We start from the raw sequence: 22,338 nt of genomic DNA, 5'->3' as shown, positions 1-22,338 counted from the left end.
CTTTCAGAGAGAGAGAGAGAGAGAGAGAGAGAGAAAAAAAAATCCTATTGGCCGTTCTGCAAATGCCTATGCTGTGCAACAAAAAGGGGAAAGGGAGAGCTGCAGGAAGGGGTCTCACTCTAAGTCAAATCCTGGTATTTCTTTTCTTTCTACCCCCCATGTATAGTATCTACCTCTCCGACCTAATCCATCCATACACTGCAAACAGAAACCTGCGGTCCTCAGACGCTGGCCTGCTCTGTTTCCAAAACCACACTCAATACCTTCGGAGACAGAGCCTTTAGTGTCGCAGCCCCATCCCTCTGGAACACGCTCCATGCAGATATCCGACATACTACATCCCGGGACATGTAATAAAGACTCCTGAAACACCACAGCCTAAAAACCTCCTGTAGCTTGGCCACAGTCATTATGTGAAGTGCTCTTGGGCTTTGTCAAAGCAGCCAAGTAATTATTACTGTAGATTTAAGTTCAGTTTATGGATCATATAGAATATTTCACAGCCTATCCAAACAATTTTAGAAGAGTCTTCTGTGGCTCTAAAGGGAGTTAGAAGTTACAAAGTTGCATCAAGGGAAATGTAGGAGTGAGTGTTTTTGGAGTAAAAAGTAAAAGTTAAGTATTATCAACAAACCCAATTTTAAATATCAAAAGTATACTCATTCTGCAGAACAATCATGTAAAATCTTAATCTTAGAAGTTACAGGGACTTCAGCTGTGGACATACATTTAGTGGACTAACAAAGGACATTTTAGAGAAAATATAAGTAACATCAAATGGAAATCCATAAGTTCAGTATACTTCCACCATTGATTTTGTCCAAAACATGGTAGACTCTAAAGGCCCTTTAAATTATTTCCAAACATAGGTACATGCCGTGAAAAACAACAGTACAAGTAGCGGATACATGTACAAATGGCTTGATTTAATTTGTTTCACAAACAATCCAAGAACTTATGAGACAAATGTACAGGAATTATTTGCCATTTTATTTTTTTCTTCACATTATTGCTTTACAGTAAAATGCATTGATTGGATATGTCCAGTAGGCCTATAGCAAGACAATACATTCATATAAGTTATATAGATGTCCTCAATTATGTTTTATAATTACTATACATTAAATATATTTTTTTATCAATTATTCTTGACAAACAACTCCCACGTCACATTGAGCTCACAGTGCATCAGGTCGCATCCAATCAAGAAATACATACTGGTCCTCTCGTGTTCATTTGCCATTTGTAACATGTGGGTTCTGAAGTGTGTGCGCGCGCGCCTAATTTGTACACAGGATTTCCATACAATCTGGATTTTTGCAGCGCTACGACGTATGTGACGAAGTATGGCATCAGAATTCTAATCATTTTTTCCCCCTCTTTAAAAAAGTGACTTGTAACAAAGATGCGAGTTAAACAGCCGGTGAGAACGTACGCTGCCTGGCAAAGTGACCAGAAAAAAAAAAAAGCAGTTTCCCCCCCCCCCCCCCCGGCTGTGGGTTTTACCACTCAAAGCTAGCAACCGGGACATGACCACACAGAGCAACAACAAAAATATGAAAAAAACTATAACACTGCACATTCTGAATCAACTCAGACAGAAGACCCGCTGAAAGGGTCGAGAGGGAGAAAGGACGGTGTACAAGCAGTTAGTGGGTGTGAAGAGAAGTCTCTAGGCCCTGTGTGGTCACATGTGTCCAGTAAACAAAACCATTTGAACCCTAATAGAGTAGCAGCTAAAGGATGTCCTGACTTTTTTTAACATATATATTTTGAATTCTTTAAAGTCTGCTCTTATCCAGGTTCTTAAAAAGTGACGTCCCAGGACGACGGAGGACAACTATCCATCCATGCAGTCCCCGCTGCCCCCTCTGCTCGGTTGGTGGAGAGTTAATGCCCTTGTGTAAGAGGGAACTTGAGTGCAGAAAGGGGAAAAAGGGGAGGAGAGAGTGTGTAAGACTTTCCTCAAAGCCACAGTTTCAGAACCATCCTTTGGGCTCAGATTTTGGGCTGTCACAAACACACCTGTGAGCTCACACATCAAGTACTAAACAAACCAACGTCACATCTCCACGGGATCCCTCGTCTTTATATGGCAACCTTGCAGGGACCTTCTTTCACATAGAACTCTTAAAATTGAGATTGCATATACAAGTGCCTGCTGCCAACCGACTGGCAGAGGAATATTCAACACTACGCACACGCTTTTTAGTCTCTGAACCTCACTTACGGACTTCTCACAGGCATTTTTGCATGATGTCAAAATGTCTGGATTGCAGTGCTGCTCGTAGCTGCCGATTTTTGTAAAGTGGGTCGGGCGGTGTCCATGGAGACGCCCAGAAGCCCTCAGCCTTTTCGCTGTGCTGTGGAGGAGCTGCATTTAATGTCCCAGCATGCACTGCAGACAGAGGCAGATGTGCTCATGTAAGAGTTTCCAGTCTGTGGAGAGTTGAAAGCCCAGTGTGGGACACACGCACGCACGCACACACACACACGGAAGCACTAGTTGATTCAGAATGAGAGGACGACTGTTAAAGTGCAATATCTACATGTAACTCAAAATCAAGAGACCATCACCATCTCCTGAAGTTGTCCATATCCGAGTATCCCTGATAACCATCGGCTGTAGTTGGCAACCCCGCCCTAGGTAGAGGGGCTGCGGTACCCTCTACTGGCCAGAGATTGTTAAAGCAGACAGTCAGTGTTGAGAACCGTCTGGTAATTTTCTTCGAAACGACCTCCATGCTGCTGCTGTCTCAAGATGACAACAAGTCAACTGATGACAAAAATCCATGGCATTGCACAGATTGGGAGCCAGTTTTTTTTTTTCTGAAGTTGTGCAGAAGAAGTGGACTGACCCATCGCTGAATGAACATAATGCTGGAGTGGAGTAGCCAGCACCAGCCAGATACCTCTGAGTGGTCAAATCTCCTTACAGCACAAAGCAAAAAAGCATTTCCATGTGCAATTGGTTTCAGTGAAAAACAGGCAATGTCTTATATTTGCAACAAGCTCTCCTCCGTATTTCATTCTAGACAGAACCTTGGTTTGAAAAAATAAATACAAAAACAAAAAAAGTGTTTACAAGTTTACATTGTGCAGTGTTGCATATGCATAACACCCTCACAGTCATCTGATCTGGACTGCGATACATCTTGACACAAAGTGTCCTGACCAAAATGTCTTTTCTTTTAGAAAAAAAAAAAAAGCAGATTTGATCAAGCAGATAAGGGTTGAGAATTGTTGGGTTTCTGAAGTGAAGTGCTAACAGTATCTGCTCCATGATGCCAAAGGCCATGCCAGGGGAGTCGGTTCAGGTTGGAGGAGGGGAGCTGCCAAGGACAAGGCCCTCCTCCATGGTGTCGAGAGGGGAAAAAGGAGTGCACTTATTATCTTTGGGTGTTGGTAACTGTAATTATTTTGGGAAGAAGTTTAAGGAGAGTTATCGCTGTGTGGGGGTTTTGGTTAGAATCAAATGATTTTTTTTCTTCTTCCAGACACTGGTTTGTGGAAAGGCTTTGGAAATGATGTGTGGAAATCTACAATGTGAAAACAGTGAAAGTACACACCAACTATCAACAGGGGCACTTCTGATTTTGGAGATCCCCGACATCTAAAAAGGCATGCTAGATGGATAGAAAGTTAACAGGCGCACAGAGGAACTAAAGACGTTACTGCAATAACAGGCAATGCCCAAAATAATTGGAATTATGGGCCGGCACCGTGTGACAAGAGGACAAATGAGACAGAATGGAGTCCACTCGTACGCCGTGTACTGCCTCTTGAGGAAATTAAACTCATATTTGGTACTAAAAAGGATTACAAGAAAGAGTGCAAGAGAGAAAAAAAAAAAGAAGTCTGCAGATAGGTCCAGTACTATTGAAAAAAAAACAAAAAGATCAGTTTTTGGGGTTGCTATTGGAGTGTTGAGGTTTTGGTATCCGAGCCATGCTGCTGTGCTCTACTCCTCCATGCACATCGGCAGGTTGACAAAGGTGAAGACGTTGTATTCAATCATGACGGAAAAGCAGAGGAAGATCGCGTACAACACCAAGACGTACACGCCCAGCTTCACGTCCAGCCTCCATTTGTTCAGGTGGATCCCCAGCACCTGCGCGTGCACACACACCAAATTAAGTTGCATTGCCAGAGTATCACAACACTGATTTTGAAAATGATGAACCAATTGGCTCAGTCACTATTGCATAGCAGTGCATCAGTTAGCGGTGAGTGTAGCCCAAAAGGGATGCTATTTATACATTATTTCTATGTGCTTACGTATTTTTACTTTTAAACACGTACTGTAACCAGGTTATTGTCCTCTGAGTGATCACCACATTTAACCAGTGTAAAGTAATAACATCATTAGGTATTGCTTACGGTAAGGGCCACAGAGCCCAGCAGCAGCACCACAGAGTACACCAGGCCCCGACTGTTAATCATCACCTGCAACAATACACACAACAACAATTCACCTGCGGCTCTTCAACATCAGAGGTTTTCGGTTGTTTTCCACACTAGCACGACAAGGTCTGAGTATTTGTAACGTAAACAAGCTCCTTACCTCTGATCCATAGCTCACACACATAGTCTGTATCGCCCAGGGAACACCAAGTCCCACGAGAATATCAAACACATTACTGCCAATAGTGTTGGACACCGCCATGTCTCCCAAACCTGCAACAAAACCAAAAGGAGGTTATTAAGAAAGCAACTTTGACGTTTTGAACATTTTTCATCAAGACCTTTAGGTCAGATAAACAGTTTCATCGCCAACTGAAGGTTTAACTGTTCTGTACTCTCACATATTTACAAGGGTCCTAACCTTATTCAGTTGCAGGTGGTGATGCAGGGCTACACTGTAATATACACATCTTTAAACAACTCAGCACATATCTCGTTTAAGAGCGGAATTCCTACTTGTTCAATTATAGCTGCATATTAACTTCAACTGCATTTACATTGCTTACTATGCATAGTGAGATTAGATACATTACTATAATTTCTGTCTAAGCACTTTAAAAAAAAAAAAAAAAGCCAACATCCCAGAATGCACTTTCACCGCAAAAGTCCTGGTGGACTGTGGATATAAAATGAGTACCGTGCAACAACGTCTGACTCTCCACTGTATAATAAATCAATCTGAAAATAGTTCTGACGGAAAGCTATACCTTGCCGAGCCACAATTAGACTGGCTATGCAGTCTGGGACGCTGGTGCCTGCTGCCAGGAAAGTGATGCCCATGATGACATCTGGGATTCCCAGAGTGAACCCGATTACAGTCACCTGAGAGAAATGTAATGAGAGTCAGGGCTCAAAGCAAGCATTCTCTGTATGAGAAAAAGCATGTGAACCAAATGCCCATTGTTAATGTTCCCCTACTGCGCTGCAAATGTCAAACACGGCATCTAATGCCGTTACATCCACCACATCGTCAGTGATAATCAGATTATATAATTATGGAACTAATTTGACAACACTACAACTTATGTGAATCCAGGTCCCTTGCACCTGTGCCAGTTCATTTTTATTAACAAGCATTTAATTTAGAGAGCAATACAAGAGAGCAAATGCCTCATTCTGGAAATCTATTAAGTTCTTGCCTTCCACACAAACATTACACTCACCATCCAGACCATAAAGTAGGAGAAGACTGCAATCCAGACAGTGGACAGGATGAAGGAAGCCATGAAGAATTTCTCCCAGCGAGGCAGGGCACAGTTCGGGACGGTAACAAACAGCAACAGCAGCAGAGGCCAGGATATCAGCCACTTCAACTTGCTTCCAATTCCCTCTGCAGCAGGAATACAGCACAAGCCATTAGATTCTGGCTTTTTACGTTGGAAGAAAAATCTTTATTGCTGTAATGACAAAATGCTATCTTCAAAAAGGTTTCCCTATGTGGGTTTTTCAATACACACCATGTTGTAATTTTTTATTGTCAAATGCTATGATCATAATGAACTGTAGCCTCTTTCTGATGTCAGTAGCAGTGTTCAGACCACATTTCGTTCATTCTACCAAAACGCACCACAGGAAGTCATTCTTTCCTGTGGCCATCAACCTTTATAACTCTTCCCTCCAAGTGTCTGACACGCAGACACTTTGAGAGGTTGAAACTAGACAGTATTATCTTTTTTGTGAAAGAACACTGGCCTGAAATGTGTGCAATACTCAACTGTTATTATTATTATTATTATTATTATTATCATCACAATTCCTTAATTAAGTTAATTATGTAAAGACTGTATAACATTCCTTTAACTATGTAAATACCGTACATAGCCACACTTCTTACATTTCTTTATTTATATTTCTACTCTGATATACATTTGTGCGACTGCAACACAGTTTCCATTCGGGGGATCAATAAAGTATTTCTGATTCCCACAAACTTCACTTTAAAAAGTATAATCAAATCTGGTTTCCCCTCATCGATTATGTGAACCTATTCTTTCCAGTGACTGGATTGCAAATGTTTTTCTAAGCAGAGATACAGTCATCTGTCTTTTAAGTGCCAACAACAAACAAACATTCTTATTTGTTAGGAAGCCACTGACTAATTTGATTAAAGACATTGATAGCTTCTAAAGCAAAAAGTTATGCTTGCTTATTCAAAAAACAAAAAAATCAGTACAAAAAGGACATAATATAGATGTGTGAAATTTCAAAGGATGTACAGAAAAACTGATTATTCCAATATCCTTTTTACCCCCTAAAGAATCCCTCCATGTCTGCTAATTTACACATGGTCATCGAGTAAATACATGAATCACATACTTGGAACATGAAACGGTGAGATTGTATCGTTTTCCGGCGCCTCCGTGGGTTTGTCCTCTGGTACATTTCCATTCTCGATTTCTACCTTCCCGTCAATCACTTGGGTCTCCACTCCATTGGCAGCTTGGACCAACTTCTGGCGCTTTCAGAAAAAAGAAACTAAGTCTAAGAGCACATGAGCAGACACGCTGCTACACCGACTGCTGCGCTTCTGCAATATCTCATGCATTTTTTATTTCTGTGGTCATAAATGTGAAACACAAATGCATGTACACAGTGGGAGTGAGCTAAGGAGACCCTTGGGTGAATAAAAAAATGATCTTTGGAACTAAATTCAGATACAACAAAAGCTGAAAAATAGTATACCCTTAAAAGAAACTCTTTACATTAAGCATTAGCGGCTGAATCCTACTACTGGGGCAAAAACGCCCAGCTGTACCTCTGTAATGATGAGGCGACTGGCCATGCGCAGACGGGTCTTGGGTCCAAAATGGCTGGTGACCATGATACGGAGGCCAGCTTCTGGAAACCTGAACTTAGAAGGGCTGTCATTCATGATCTCGTCCACCATCACCACTGATCCACGGCTGTAAGCCTTGGTGGGCTTGACTGAGAAGCGGAGGGATATAATACAAATATAAAAAGTAAAAATAGTTATTGAATGAATAAACTGCATAAATCTACCAGACCTGAACACAGAGCGGTTTCATTCATATCTATCCATTTTATTGGTTTCATTCAAGTGCATGTACTTAAGACCTTACTAACAAAACTTAAGACCCAGGAAGCCATTGAGAGATTCTATACATGTTTGTAGTGTCCCTTTGTAGCCTGTTGCATAAAAGTGTACACACACGCACATCTTGGAAAGTTGGGGTGATTTCTAAAGCTCGAAAAATCCTTCCTCCTTTCGCTCCACTCTCTCGGCTTATCTAAAGTGACCTAGAAATGTTGTGCCTTCATGTTGCCTCAGAGATGATGAAAGACATTCTTTGTAGTATATCTTTCGGTCATCTTTCCAGGAAACAAACTCAGGGATCATCATATGCAGGATTGGACCATTCAAATTCCAGTGTCTTCCATCTTGTAGAATAGTGAGTTCAGTTTAAATTGGCTGCAATTTTACGCTAATCTCATGGGTTTATAGTGAAGTAGTTTAGTTAGCAAAAGACCTAGAAGAATTGTTTCAACCGATAAACACTACTCATTTGCTTGATATGAAATATTCATGTTGTGCATGGTTTTTCTGGACAGTTAAAATTTGAACAGTAATCAAGACTACACAAACCTGCATATATAGGCATAAGACTGCCAATCTGCCATAAAAAGTTACATTCAGTTACAATGGGACTAATTAATCTACTGCTCCTGGATGATTTGATTAAAAAGGTCCCCTAACGACTTCACGTCACTCTATCCTCATATCATTAAGGAAAAGAGTTTAAATCCTTGGGATCCCCCCCCCTCCCCCATGGACTCACCTATGTGGAACCCTTTCCCCTCCCTCATATCCCGAGGTATAAAACATCACACACACCTGCTGAGTTACCATTGAGTGTGCTTACTAAACATCACCGGATTTGTGGGTACTGAACTTCAAATAGCTTTCCAAAAATTGCCTGGTGCAGCTTTGAAGTTTGCCGACCATTGAGAATATTTATGGGTCGACTGGGATTGATTTCAAGATGACATGAAAGATGTAACCTCTGGCATCTTTGAGCTGACAATTAATTATGCAGGTGTCTGACATTAAAACACAGCCAGTCTACTTCAGTCAATTAGAGCTTAATAAAAAATCTTTTAAATGTTTTTTTGCATTCTTTAACTCCTAATTTGCTTTGTACCCACAGTTTGCTATAAGATGCAGTGCATGGGGAATAAAAAAAAAGTTCTACAGTACACTTATTAGTTTAACTCTGCCTTAATTTGACTTATTATGCATGGACAAACGCACATAAATTAACTGTGTAAACAGAGCTGGCATAAACATTTCCTCTTGTGAAATTCATTACCACTTCAGGAGTGAGTGAGTCTACGCCCCAGAGACCAGCAGAAGAAAAGTAGAATGCAAGCACAAAGTTTGGGCACACAGCAGCACAACACTGTTGACAGTAAGCAAGAATAAGTTTAGTAAGGCTAAACAGACAGGCATGTTAACACGGATGCAGCTAAAGTGGGAAATCTTTCAGAGGGGTTAAATGTCACTGATTGGATGCTTCTGAAAGGTCAAAGGCAGTAAAGAAGTGGCTATGAAGAAATCTCACTAAAAATGTGACATTAAAGAAGTTATTTAGAAAAGGCCAATTTTCCAGTAGTTTCCTTAATAAGTTTGAAACCCAACAAAGTCCCCTGACATCAAACTGCATTACCGAAGGAAGATTAAAGAAGAGCTTCATTATGCTGTTCCCCTTTTAACAAGAGCGTTTCATTTAGCTCCCCCTTGTATGCCCAGATAAGCATACTTATCACCTAAGAAAGGACTTAGAGGGCAGAGAAAATTAATCGAGGAACATATAGATCTTTCCACAAGAAAAGACAGAAGTATGGCTGAAATGTGACAAAACCGTTGCCCTTCAGGTAGTGCAGTTCATGGGTTCAAAGGACTGAAGGTTTCTTGATCTTTGGAAGATATTAGGGTTGAAATTTTGACACTTCGGGAAAATGGGTTTATTTGCTTTCTTGCAAAGAGTTGAGAAAAGTGATACAATGCTCATGTCTCTTCCCTAAATATGAAGCAGCCAACAGATGGTTATCTTAGCATACTGTTGCATTAGAAGAAACACGTGGGAACAGGGGAAAACTGCCAGTCCGGCTCAGTCTGAAGGTGCCCAAATCCGCCGATAAGCACAGCAGCCGGTTCGCTTAGTATAGCATAAAGACTAGGAGAAAAAGCTAGCATGGCCCTCCCTAAAGGTACCAAAATCCCTTTTCCCAGCACCTCAAAAGCTCACAAATTAACTCCTCTTGGCATTTGTTAAATTCATACAAAAAAATAACTTATACCTTCAAAGCTGTTATGTGCCAGGACAATTTCTGTTACGTTCAGAGCAAGAAAGCAAATCAGAAATTAGTTCAGCAGAAAAAAGCCAAGGTTAGAGCCACAGACCCTTCAACAGAAGGAAATAACCACAATCTTCCAGAGAATCAACTTAAATCATCCAGTATATTTCCATTTCATCATCAGATTCATTCCCTGCCAGAGAACAGTCTTTTGTACCCAGCCTGTCTGTTTAACCTTACCTGATGAGAGCAAAGGCGATGACGGGTCGTCATCCCAAACATAGTCATAACTAGCATTACCGTCCTCCATCTCACTGCTGGCCGCAGCGTTACCATTGGCCACGTTCTTTTTCGACTTCGACCCCATGAAAAATCTCTGCATGCTGGTGTTGAATCTAAACAAATGGAACATAATCCCTAAATTAGAGATACTGGAATAAGTTAGCCCATAGTCCAAAAGGGAAAGAAATAAACAAGACAAAGCATACAGTGTCAAGACTCCCATTTGCAAATCGGGTTTATGAGCTTTAGATGAAAGGCTGCAAACTAGTTTAAAATTCATAGTTTGTATTAATTGGCCAAAATAACATGTTTACTCTCTATACTGCTATAGAATACATTTACAGTTAAAAGGAGCCTACTTTCTAAAAACTAGCACCGCCACACTACACAAATAATTGATGAAATATGCCGTTCTGTGTTAGAATGGTAAAAGGGGAAGAAAAAAAAAATGGTTTCCCACAAGCCAATCAAGGCTTTCATAAGACCATTTGTGTGCCATTACATAAAAATGGATCACAAGTGCTCAATGCAATGCTGCCTTTGATCCAAATGTGTGCAAATAACATTGGCAACATCCTAAGAGCTGCTCTGTCCCTTTCAGAGGTTCCACACCTTCAAAAGCTAACTTTAAAACTTTTGTTATGGTTTGAAAGAAATAATTTAGTACCATTAGCTTAATCCCACATTTTAAGTGAACATTTTTTAAGTTTTCTTTTTCTGAATTGAGGGTTTAAGAATAGTGTTTGCTATATTTGTACTGGTTGTAAAGTATCGAGTCCAAAGGATGTCAAAGATAATCCATAATATTGTTATAAATTTGTAAGTAAGTGTCGAAACAAATACAGAGCTTTGTATTTTGAACGTTACAGCTTCAACTATCAAAGTTGAATGTTGCTGTTCTGCAGCATCACAGTATAAAGCAGTGGCTATGACATTTTAGCTGCCAAGCAAATGCTAACAAGCTGGCTAAAGCCATTAAGAAGTTTTTAGTTTAACTTGAGAAACGACATTTTCTATTGGTGATCCTTGATAAAGACAAGTTACATGCAATCGAAGGTGGAGATAACGTTGACTGAAGATAGAAGCAGTGCATCTGTCTCTATTAAAAGGTCAATTTTAAGAGCCCAAATGCTCAATTTAAGATTCAAAAGCATAATAGTTTGTTTTTCTTATACATTTGGTGTCAATGCATTTCTCACTATGTTATTTCTTTTTGCAATTGGCAGTACGTGTGCTATTTGAGGAGCAAAATGGATAAAATGTATAGACGCCATAGCCAAGCCCTGGTAGGTCACCTCAGTGCACGGCTATATCCATCCAACTCTACTCCATTTTGAAGGTAACAGCCAAAATGGACAGTGGATATTTTTGGGAGAGGGGAGACATATGACAGCACATCCTACAGTAAGCACTTTTTTCCTCCAAATAAGAAAGGAGTGATCCGATTAATCCAGTGCTCTTAGCCACTGCAGAGGAGAAAGATTAAACTCTTATGGCAGGGAGAGAGCAAGCTGCTGCTGAGTGTAGAACAGATTACCAGCTGGACAGAGACAGCAGCACAGGACGACATGGGTTGGCATTATGTAGTTATGACTATTAAAAAAACAAAAAAAAACAACAAATATGGCATAATAGATGGAATCTGTATTTCATGCAAACATCTCATCCAAGCTGAAAGGTGACGGATTAAAAAGAGACTAGACATTTTTTGGGGCAGATTGTAAACAAAAATTGTGATCAAATGTTTCGCATCACAGACCATTGACTGCAAAGAAACCCACTCTGATCATTCTAGAATTCAAACAAAATGCTAAAATACAATAGATTCCAGCGGGGGAGGGAATCTACAAGGGCGCAAAAGCATGTATTGCACCTTCAGTTAAAATTTAAATTAGAAAATGCAAAGCACATACTGATAGGTCTAAACACACTGTTTGGGTATCTCAATGCGCACCTTCTACTTTAGTTCATGCGCATTGGGCAAAAGGCCTGTGTAAAGGTGCCTATAGCCTGTGGGGAATGGCTCTGGAGCCCTTCTTAGAGACTGTGGAACATTAGTCCTGCTGCCTGTAGATGCTGCAGGTATTTCATTAACTATGTTAATCATTTCATACAATATGAAGCAGATGTGGTCAGGCATGTCATTTTTGAAGCATCTTGGTCATTAAATAATGTAAATTACCAGCTGGAGAGAGACAGCAGCACAGGACGACATGTAAATTCAAAAAAAATTGAAAAACCCGCAGGATTGCAGACAAGGCGCAAGGCCCTATAGTAAAACTAGCATGGCTCTGTCTGAAAGCAACAAAATCCTTCTAACAGCACCTCAAAAACATACAAATTAACTTCTCCTAGTTGTTAAACTCATACAAAAAACTAAAGTGTAAAAACAATAACTTGTAACATTTGGAGCAAGGAAGCTAATTAGTTTTGGATTGAAGCATAAATAAAGCATGCATGTACTGTGTATGTATTAAAATACATCTGAGATGATTTATGAGAGATAGAGACATACTGTATACAGTGTAGAGAGGGCAAGAAGAATTAACATTTGAAATAAAAACAATTTTGAAATCCAACATAATTGTCAAAGACTCACAAATAAGAAACTCTGAAATAGTGTCTTGTGTGAAATTGCGTCATAAAATATTTCCACCATAAGACTCTCGAACACTCCACTCTAGCTGGAACCCCACCCTTCTCTTGTGAAACTAATGAGCGCACTTATCAGCCCACAGGTATTTGTGTGCAGCAGTTAAAGCACCTGTCAGTCAGCTGGACTGATTAATCAAACAAGACAGATTTAAAAATGAGCAGAACTTACTTCATGACTAGGATGTATCCAGCATACATGACCACCAGTATCAAACTCTCCCACCTGATGAAGAAAAAAATAGATGAATGATAAAGTGACAATGAATCTTTTAGCTTAGATGAAAATTTTCAGGACTTCTAGCTACAACCATTAGTCGGCTTTACAACACGTGAAATCAATTAAGTTAGAAAACCTGGAATTTAAAGTGAGACTAAGTAACTTTTGATGAAAAACCACTGGTACCAGATGTAATTATTACAGGATAAAAAGGTCAATTGTAGGGTATTGTAAAGCCTGAATCGTCATTTACTGCAATATTTATGTTTGCAGACATTAGCCACTATAAGACCAGGTAAGGCTGCAGCAGCACAATCATCGTGTGTAGGATTAACAGGTGTGTTTTGTTACTTATGAATTTAGCTTTACAATCATTAGAGGCGCAAATTGTGTATCACTTCCTTCAAAAGTTACATCTTGTTTTAAATTGTGGAAACATGTAAAGCTTAACTAGATAAATAACTTACCAAACTATCTTGCCGTCGTAGATGAACTGAAAATATAAGGGAAACATTTTATAACATTTAAAAAAGGGGACAATTGCAGCATGTGTTAATGAATTAATTCATATGGCCCAACTTACTGCAATTAAAGCCAAAACAGACAGAATGTAGTAGAAGGAATCCCTGAAAACTGCCCACCAGGTCAAAATCACCACCTGATTTCACAGGGAAAAGTGCAGTCATGTTTTAGATATTTTCTTTTACTACATCTATGTGCAAGAGTTATGGGAAGCATTTCCATTGATACAGATGTATTAACTAACGCACTCAAGGTATGATATGATTAGTGAGTATTGCTTAATGTAAATTTGAAAACCGTGTTCAAAGTTGGCCTGGCTCAGATTAAAACAAAAAAAAGGCAGCGAAAGCGCAGTGGTTGAGCGAGCTAGATATTAAAATGGAGAGGGAGCGGCCAACAAAGAGTAAAACGTTATTTTCTGAAGGTTTCACAGCGGTTATGTTCTAAGGCACAAAAAAACAAAACACACGCCGTCCACAGGAAGGTACAGCATTGTCAGATTATGAGGAAATGCACAGCCTCATTCTTTGACACTGAGGGACAAAAGCAGCAGTTGGGAATGAGACCACGCTGCACAACCTGCATGCTTTTGTTGGCTGCGGGTTACAAAACGCACGCCCATTAACACACAAAAATAAGAAAATACAAGCGGAGGGCAGGGTCTCTAAAAAAGTACTTTTTGTGAACCAGAATGAAAATGGAATTCTTTTTTTTAAATCCGCAGAAAATCTGCCTCTGCAGAATTTGTGTGGCCCTGGTCATGAGTGATGACTGAGGGGGATTACTTTTGCATTAGTTTTACATTGTTTTTTTAGGATAAGACTGCATATTATATACTTGATATGCAAATTTCTCTTTACAGAAAGAGCTTAAAGAACAAACAAGTATGTATGATCCGTTCACGCCTCCAGAGTTTAGTTCTCCATTTATACTAAAACCAGTTCTGAGAAAGCTAACTAAAACGCAGATGGCTTGGTTTCCCCTCAGCAAAAAACTTCTGCCACACATGTAATGTTCTGCAGTCTTTAAACAAGCAGAATAATGCAGCAAGTCACTCACTGTAACACACACACACACACACACACACACCTGTCCAGCAAAGATCCCGCAGACACCAATGATGCAAAGGATGTTGAAGACTGCTGAGCCAACGATTGTACCCACCCCCACATCACCGTGGGTGATGAAGACACCTGCACACAGAGAGAGGCATCCAATCAGAATCAGTGGCGACACCAACCATCTGGAAATGTCTGAGAGTGTGTGTTTGTGTGTATACCAATGACAGATGCAAAAAGCTCTGGTGCAGAGCTGCCAGCTGCCATAAAAGTGGCTCCTGCAACATCTTCACTCAGATCTAATTTCTGCAGAAATAAAGCAAATGTGTGCTTTACACAGACAAACCAGCATTTGGTGACCTTGGACAATGAAACTTAAAAGGGCTACAACTCCCAAGTACCTCACAGATCTTCTCCAGCGATGTCACAAAGTATTCATCACATGTTATGGCCAGGGCCAGGAACATGTAGAGTGCCTAGAGATAGAGACAGCACAACAGTTAAGTTTGGTGTGAGAGTGTAAAGCTGTGTGGGTGTGTGTGTGGCAAGGACAAGAGAGGGTGTGTGCCTCTGTGTAGATACATCCTCAATCAGCAGAAATTAGCTGAGGTTATAGAGCCTTGGCAGAGTAAGGTATTCTCCAGCTAAAGGACGGATGAAGGGGAATCTCAAAGCACAGCACACTTAAAATAGGGCCTGCAATAAATTTAAGTGTTAATTCAGCAACAATCAGTTCTCACACAACTATTCCGCCAGATACTGTAGATTTTCAAATTGTAAGAGAGCAGGGGTGTGGGAGGACACAGCCTATTTCAGTAGTTGAGGCCAGATCTATAAATTATAGATCAGCTGTGACATCATGGCCAGGCAGCCCCAGCAGCGGTGCTCTGCTCTATGCTAGCCACAGGGGGCACTGCCGGATCGCAGTATGATCAGGACCCCCCACCCACCCACCCACACTTTACTCCTCTCAGAAGTGAAGCCTGGACATTAAGTCATATTTCTGTGTGGAATTAACACCTGGGGCCTTTGACAAAATGTGAGCGCAGTATACTGGATTAAACCTCAAATCTTAGTTTTGATCATATCTGGAGAATCTGGTAATAAAAGATGTTTATCTACTCTCACAAGTGAAACCAAAAATTGGGCAGAACACACCATGATCAACAGGGATAATGTTGCACAAAAAAGGTTTAGAAAGAATTAGAGCTGCTTCTTTTTAAAAGTTCCCAAGGCGGGGATCTTTGTGCCAATGTGAATCGGTGGTGAGAAGGGCTCAACCATGTCGTATAGACAAAGTACTACAGTTGTCACACCTCTGCTCATACTGGCTCTCATTATCATGTCTGTAAATACAGTATGTCAGGTCAAAAAAAGGTCAAAAGATACTTGGTGTGTTCAGGGCCGGAGCAGTCCAAATTTTTTAAATTATTTTCTAAACAAACATGGTGTGTTTCAGAAACTTCTAGTATTTGATTTTTAAATTTTATTACTTTTAAAAAAGGATTGGTTTGCAATTTTCTTAGGCGCCCAAATGAACATTGAAATGGGTAATTCCGCCTCCTCTTTCAGAAGATCTCTTCCTAATTTGCTTCTAATGTCAGCGAAAAATCCACAGGCCTAATATTCGAAAAAGGTATCTGAAAATATAAAGCTTCAGCAATTTGAGGGAGACAAACCCAGCTTGTATCTTCCAGTGTTAAGTCATCTTTGTATAAAATTCCCTCTGTGTTCCCTTGCTGAGCTGCAGTGGCGGGAAAGTCTAAAAAGACTCGCCGTAGGGCCAACTTTTATAAATTGTGAACTTATTCTAGAATCCAACAAAATAATACATCATTGAAAAGTCTCAGCGTTTCTACCACAGTGTGGATAAGGCTCTAAAAACAGCTTTTCATGCATAGGAGTAAAACAAATGGTTTTCTGGTTAAATTTGTCTGCTGGGATGGGCATGTGTTAGGAGAGGAGGAGAGAGAGTGAGTGCTCATGACCTCGGCATTTCAAAAATCCGAGCTACAGCCCCAAGTTGCATTTGACTGAAAGAAACCTTTTAAAGCCAGTTTAATCCAGCATAAAAAGAGCAATACCTCCTGCTGAACAACAGGCCTACTGGGGAAAAACTCCATCGAACCCCACAGGTGGCTTTATGTCAAGTCAGTGGAGCTTGGGATGATTAAATGTAGACAATTATGGAGTTTCATGGGGAGAAGCTGCTCATACTATATAAATAATGGAGGTCTGGCTGTCCTTGTATCCTATCCTGCGCCAGTATTGTTCTAATGAATCATTCTTAAAACTTAAACTGACTAAAACTACTCCCAACTACAACTACAACTTTAAGAGTAGCACTAACATATTTAGAAAGCTTTCTACACACGCACACTACGGAGTTCAAGTTCTCTTTTGACGGACATCACCACTTAAAATGAAATGAATGTTGTCTTGTAGTTTCTCACATTCCACTCAATAAACTTAAATTCCTGTAAGGCTACTGGCTTACATCATGTGATTTTAATCTGCTGCATGTTGTGCTGAAGTGTAACTACCGTGGGCCTGTTTACTGTATTGCAAGCCCATTTAAATTTGATTGTGCCCAGGCTATAATCATTTAGGAGAGATGTAATCAAATATTCAAAAAGGCACTAGCTACTCCCAGAGCTTTCAGCTGTATCCCATAGTCTCAGCACAGATATGCTTTACCAAAGACGTGAACCTTCACGCTTAAAGTACTAACTGTTCTACCCATTTCTTTCTTCCCCTATAAATCTTCCCTTCCATAAAGAGATCACGTCTATATAGAGTTGTTTTTGCACAAAAATGGGTACATTCTGATGTGATATGATAAAGTGTATGATCATTTGAGCATTAAAACGCAAGTTTGCAATGTGGCTAAGCAGAAAACTGCTACCATAGCCCCAACCTTATTCCCCAGGCGATAAAAGCTAAAAGAAAGCAGTTGCTGCTAAATTAAAAGCTTCTAAATCCATCTGCAACAAGCTGAGCTCTCTGTGTTTGCTGGTGACTGATGTGATGGGAGATGCAGGTGTTGGAGCTTAAAAATAAAATAAATAAATAAATAAATAGTCCTCTTACCGCCACGATGTGGAGCACAATGGCCCCGCTCTTCCGTTCATCAGTGGTGAAAAGGTCAGTGGGGAACTCGTGTATTGCTGAGGAGAGAGGAAATGTCACGGTCACCACACATCAGCAGCATGACAAGGAGGTACATGTCCCCAACCCACCCTGAGAGGACCGTGTGACGTCCCGATGGGTGTCGAACTCAAAAGGAGCAGGCCCGGGGTGCCCTGTTGGTTCAGCAGGCTTACACCGATTTAGGATGGTCATGTGAGTGTCATTCCTTCTTGTTCCATCTCTTCCCAATTATCTAATACAGCAAAAATGTCTTTTATAACAAAACAAAAACAGGGCAACACAGCCAGAAAGGGTCAAATGCAAATTGAATAGCAAGCCTGTGTTCATCATCCAAAAAAAAAAAAAAAAGCCAAATCAGAGACAACATCAAGGTCTTTAAGTTTTCAAGAGGACGGAAATGGCTCCAAACACCTTTTAAAAATCATCTTCAACCTGCAGTATTTCACACAACTCTGCAGCCAATGACTTTTATACCTATTCCTGGTAGAAAAATAGTCAAACATCACAGCTCCTCCTTAAGAATGGATGTAAAAGAGCTTGGGCTATATTAAAAGCCTGAAGTCAGTTTTGAATTGCAACAGAATTGAAAGCAAGCAGGGAGAAACGTCTCCCATGCTGAGGACTCGTCATCCATCATCCAGAGCCCCAGTTGGAACAGTGTGACCATGGTACCACCATACGGCTCACATCTCTGGAAACGCAACCGCTCCACAGTGCACCTGGCTGGAGACAGAAGCGGGCCGTCTCCGTGACGGGATCCCACATCTGTGGCAAACGGCCTTTGTGCAACCCGTTTCTGTTGAGCCTGAACTGCAGGCTCACATCTCGTCTCTCCTTGAAACAGGCCTGCAACATAACTAGCAAAATGCTTAGACAAGCCACAGCTATCTCTAAGCTACAGTTCAAATTCCTGCAAACATTTTAAAAATCGACCTGGGGGTTAACGGCAAGTCTATGGCACAACCTCTCGCAGGAAATGAGTTTCACCTGAACCACCAACAGGGTACTTTCATATGCAACTCAAAGTTATACTTGCATAATAAGCGATAAAGTGACGTAGAATTATAGTCCTTCCCAAGTATAAATGTAAATCTAGAGGGCATGCCTTGCATTGTGAGATAAAAGAGTCTTTGAATAAACCCATTGAAGTCCATGTACAGGTTTTATTACACAAACAGAAGGGAGGAGGATTTTTATTTTGCAAACTTTAAAATTGCCTATGGTGAAGAGGTGATCATCTAGCAGCATGTATTATCTGTATGTAATATGTTCCTTTGAGAACAAACAAGGTTGCATTCTTTGTGTTATTTTGAGTTTGTCGCCTGTGTCTGAAACGTGTTCCTGCAAGCGGGGTGAACAGCATCAACGGGCGTGCAGCTGCAGAGCTTCACAACAAACTATCCTACATGCTAATGACGAAAATAAAATTTAACAGTTATACACGTTTCACTGGCTGCTCTGAGAGCTGTATATAAAGTAGCTTACCCCCCCAAGCCCACACACCTACCCTACCTGTGTGTGACTGCTACCTCACTGAAGTGCTGCAATAAACAAGTGTCTGGTGTCCACACAAAGCTGCTGCCTGCCTTGTCTACATTGAATTTTGCCTTTGATATAGGCCATCAATAATAGAATGTTTCAATGTTATTTGCATTAAGAAGTGTGCGCTCAATTGTAAAAATAAAAGTTAATTTACTCACCTAGTTGAACACGTGCCCAATGTACCAATGCTCATGTCATTACCGCAGCGGCCCGGCTACAGTTCCGACCGTGGCCCTTTGCTGCATGACGTTCCCTTCTTTCCCCAACATTCCTGTCTTAGCTGTCCAATCCAATAAAAGCCCCCCCCCTCCAAAAAAAATTGATGGACTGCTTTGCGATACGTGCTCCTTATGCATAGTACTTTTGGAAAAACACAAACCAAAATATGAAAATACAATGCTGTCGATTGAGCATGCAGAATGATGCCGTTTACAACTGAAAAAAAAGAGAGTTTTGGGGCCCTTGCCACATATGGACTAGTGAAGCGGAACAGTGCTCACCTGAGACTTGTCACGGCATCTGTCCTAACCTCACCGTTGCCTGTTTTTATGATATTCGATGGTGTGCACACATGAGTGAATCAGTGCAGCGTTTGGAACACTGCACAGGCAAATCAAAACACTCCACAGTATGTACAGTAGTCCAAGCCCACTTAATCAACTGCACGCCTCCTGGATTTCACTCAGTTACATCACATATGGAAACGTGGTAAAATTTGGATATCCATGTCTCATCCGACCCATTATCTTTACCAGAGGTATCGTTGGCGTTGCTTTGTGTCGTGGCTCTTTGCTTCTGTGGGACACAAGCTAATCCGGCCTTGATTTCTAAGAGTTGGTGTCTCTCTGAAGTACTAAGGCTGCCTTTACGACAGTAAATGCATCTGATTAGGACAAAATAATATTAAAAGTATGAGTAATGTGTTATGACCTTAAAATTTAATGAGAAACTGGATAACACCTGGCTGACATTGATATCTTACAGCAACAGAGACTGGCAGGCAGCTTTAGCTCATTTCATTTCTGACAGGTTTACGTGCTGAACGAAACGTGTCAGAAAGCCGACTGCCTCAAGCAAAGTCGCAATCAATTAAAGATTTGTAAGCCGTGTCCTCAGAGAGGTGACTGGAAACAAACTGATGCCAATATAGTCTGCTAAATTCCTGATACATAGACAAACAGCCCCATAACCACACATTATTCTAGCAGCTAAATGTTGCCTGTCAAGCTTCGGAAAAAAACAAAAGCCATGTGTCCTGAGCCTTTTCACCTCCTGCTTCCAAAGCTGCAGGTCTGCCATGAATCAATTACATGCCATCACCATCCAATGTGCTTTGGTTACATGTTCCGCCCTTTGCCCCTGCTACGGTCAGGCAGGCTCAGTCTGGCTGAGAGAGAGAGAGTTAAAAATAGGCGATTGCAAGAGGTGTTTTAAAGGGCGCCAGCAGAGAGATGACAGGCAGGTATGGGTCACCTCCCAAAACTGTGAACATTCAGCCACACAGCGTCTACAGGGGTCGCCTGGGCCTCCTCCCTGTAGAGGTCAAACAGGACGCGAACATGCTTTCACAGCCCTTTCTCACACAAGGACAGGACGTACACAAAGGAGAGGGACAGACGGATTGCTTAAGTGATGCATCTCAAATGAGGCCTATAAATAGATATCAGAAAGAATATGTAGCTCAGTGGAATTGGGTGTCATTTTTACAGAAATTGAGGAAATAAAATTGGAGAAGGCACATTTGTTATTAGTTGACAGAACAAATGTGAACTCAATTAGAGCAAAAATGACCATATATTTGCAGGTTTCAGCGTCACGAATGCAAAAAGTTTAATTATTGATCAACACAAAAAATGTATTCTCCATTAATTAATTGATTGTTTGGTCTTCGACAATTTCCTAAAGCTCAAGGTGCCATCCTTTATTGTGTCGCCTGACAAAAAAAAAAAAAATGTAATAAAAAGATTCAAATGGTAGCGGCCTAATTCGGTCAGTCGACTAACCGATCAATCGATTGTTTCAGCTCTTAAGAGTTGGCTTGTTTTAACCATTTTATGTAATTATATCATGAATACTTGCATCTTGGTTAGACATTGCTTTTCTTTTAAAGTTGATGTGCACATGTATAATTTGCCATTTAAAAAACGTTACAGCCTCAATTTATCATAAAATACAGTGGGACCTACGCACATGTACAAATGTGTAAATAGTTGGTATCTTGAACCAAATGTCACTCACAAATTTGTCATTAGTTACAAATTCTAATCCTTCAGATGAATATGTTAAAGATTTTGCCAAGCAAGCTGCGGTTGGAATAAAGGGTGTTCTTTTCACTTCTATCCATGCTGCGGTTCTCTTTTCCGCGGGACTGCTGTCTTTGTTGAAGGCAACAAGGAAGCGAGCAAGAGCATCTCTTCATATGCTGAGCTACAAAATCTAAAAATAAACCCTGGAATCCTGTTTGGACACCTGACTGTGCCGCACACGCAAAGAAATTACTGGCAAGACTTTTGTTCATCCATCTCCCCCAACCCCCTCGTTCTCATCTCATCAACCCCAGAAGTAATATCAAGTCTACACAGAGTTCTCACAAGAAGTGTTGGGAGGATTTTATGGGGCGCAGCGCTGCTATTACTTCATTAAGTGTAAGATCAGGGACAGTATGAAAATGATTAAGGGTCAGAGAAGACTGGTTTGACTTCTTCCTTTTGTTTTCTCGCCCAAGGTGTATTTTACTTCAGCGCTCCCTTGCAAGATTAAAATATAAATCATAAAGTTAATAATGGAGACTTCAGTGTGCACAGAGGGCCATAAAGAAACGCTCTGCCATTTGCACAGGACTGCAATTTTTCACAAAAAAAAGTGTCGTAATATTCAACTTTATGTGTTAGGCCCAGTTCACTCAGGTTGGTGGAAGTAATTTACTTAAAGATTTAGTGAGTAAAAGTTTCACCGTTTTCTTACTTTGTTTTCTATACATTTGGCAATTGCTAATTACATTATTTTAATGAGTGACATCAAAATTCTAAATTCAGTGAACATTTTTTTTTTAAGTAGTCTACATATATTGTCTCACAGGCCACAAGTCTCTTGTAATGTACAAAAAAAAAAAAAGTTAGCCAACATTCCCTG

General features: G+C 40.6%; 1 protein-coding gene across 4 annotated transcripts in view; it reads right to left on the bottom strand.

The window, feature by feature from the left end:
* Positions 1–1,137: 1,137 nt before the first annotated feature.
* Positions 1,138–22,338, bottom strand: part of slc24a4b (solute carrier family 24 member 4b) — a 34,287-nt gene continuing 13,086 nt past the window's right edge. The window contains exons 3-17 of one of the 4 annotated variants that reach the window (XM_034899884.1): positions 17,605–17,681; positions 14,916–14,990; positions 14,736–14,820; positions 14,546–14,649; positions 13,518–13,592; positions 13,402–13,427; positions 12,887–12,940; positions 10,021–10,175; positions 7,220–7,389; positions 6,781–6,916; positions 5,628–5,794; positions 5,172–5,286; positions 4,565–4,677; positions 4,381–4,446; positions 1,138–4,111 (exon numbers count right to left, since the gene is read on the bottom strand). In XM_034899884.1, the coding sequence (XP_034755775.1) occupies positions 3,962–4,111; positions 4,381–4,446; positions 4,565–4,677; positions 5,172–5,286; positions 5,628–5,794; positions 6,781–6,916; positions 7,220–7,389; positions 10,021–10,175; positions 12,887–12,940; positions 13,402–13,427; positions 13,518–13,592; positions 14,546–14,649; positions 14,736–14,820; positions 14,916–14,990; positions 17,605–17,681 (1,568 nt within the window). In that variant the 3' untranslated portion in view covers positions 1,138–3,961. Of the gene's footprint in view, positions 4,112–4,380; positions 4,447–4,564; positions 4,678–5,171; positions 5,287–5,627; positions 5,795–6,780; positions 6,923–7,219; positions 7,390–10,020; positions 10,176–12,886; positions 12,941–13,401; positions 13,428–13,517; positions 13,593–14,545; positions 14,650–14,735; positions 14,821–14,915; positions 14,991–17,604; positions 17,682–22,338 lie in introns of all 4 variants that reach the window. The other 3 variants (XM_034899883.1, XM_034899885.1, XM_034899886.1) reach the window with 3 other exon arrangements.

The sequence above is a fragment of the Etheostoma cragini genome, chromosome 18 (genome assembly GCF_013103735.1).
Source record: "Etheostoma cragini isolate CJK2018 chromosome 18, CSU_Ecrag_1.0, whole genome shotgun sequence".
Lineage (NCBI taxonomy): Eukaryota > Metazoa > Chordata > Actinopteri > Perciformes > Percidae > Etheostoma > Etheostoma cragini.
Note: the sequence above shows the minus strand (reverse complement) of the source record. Positions and strands in the feature narration are given on the sequence as shown.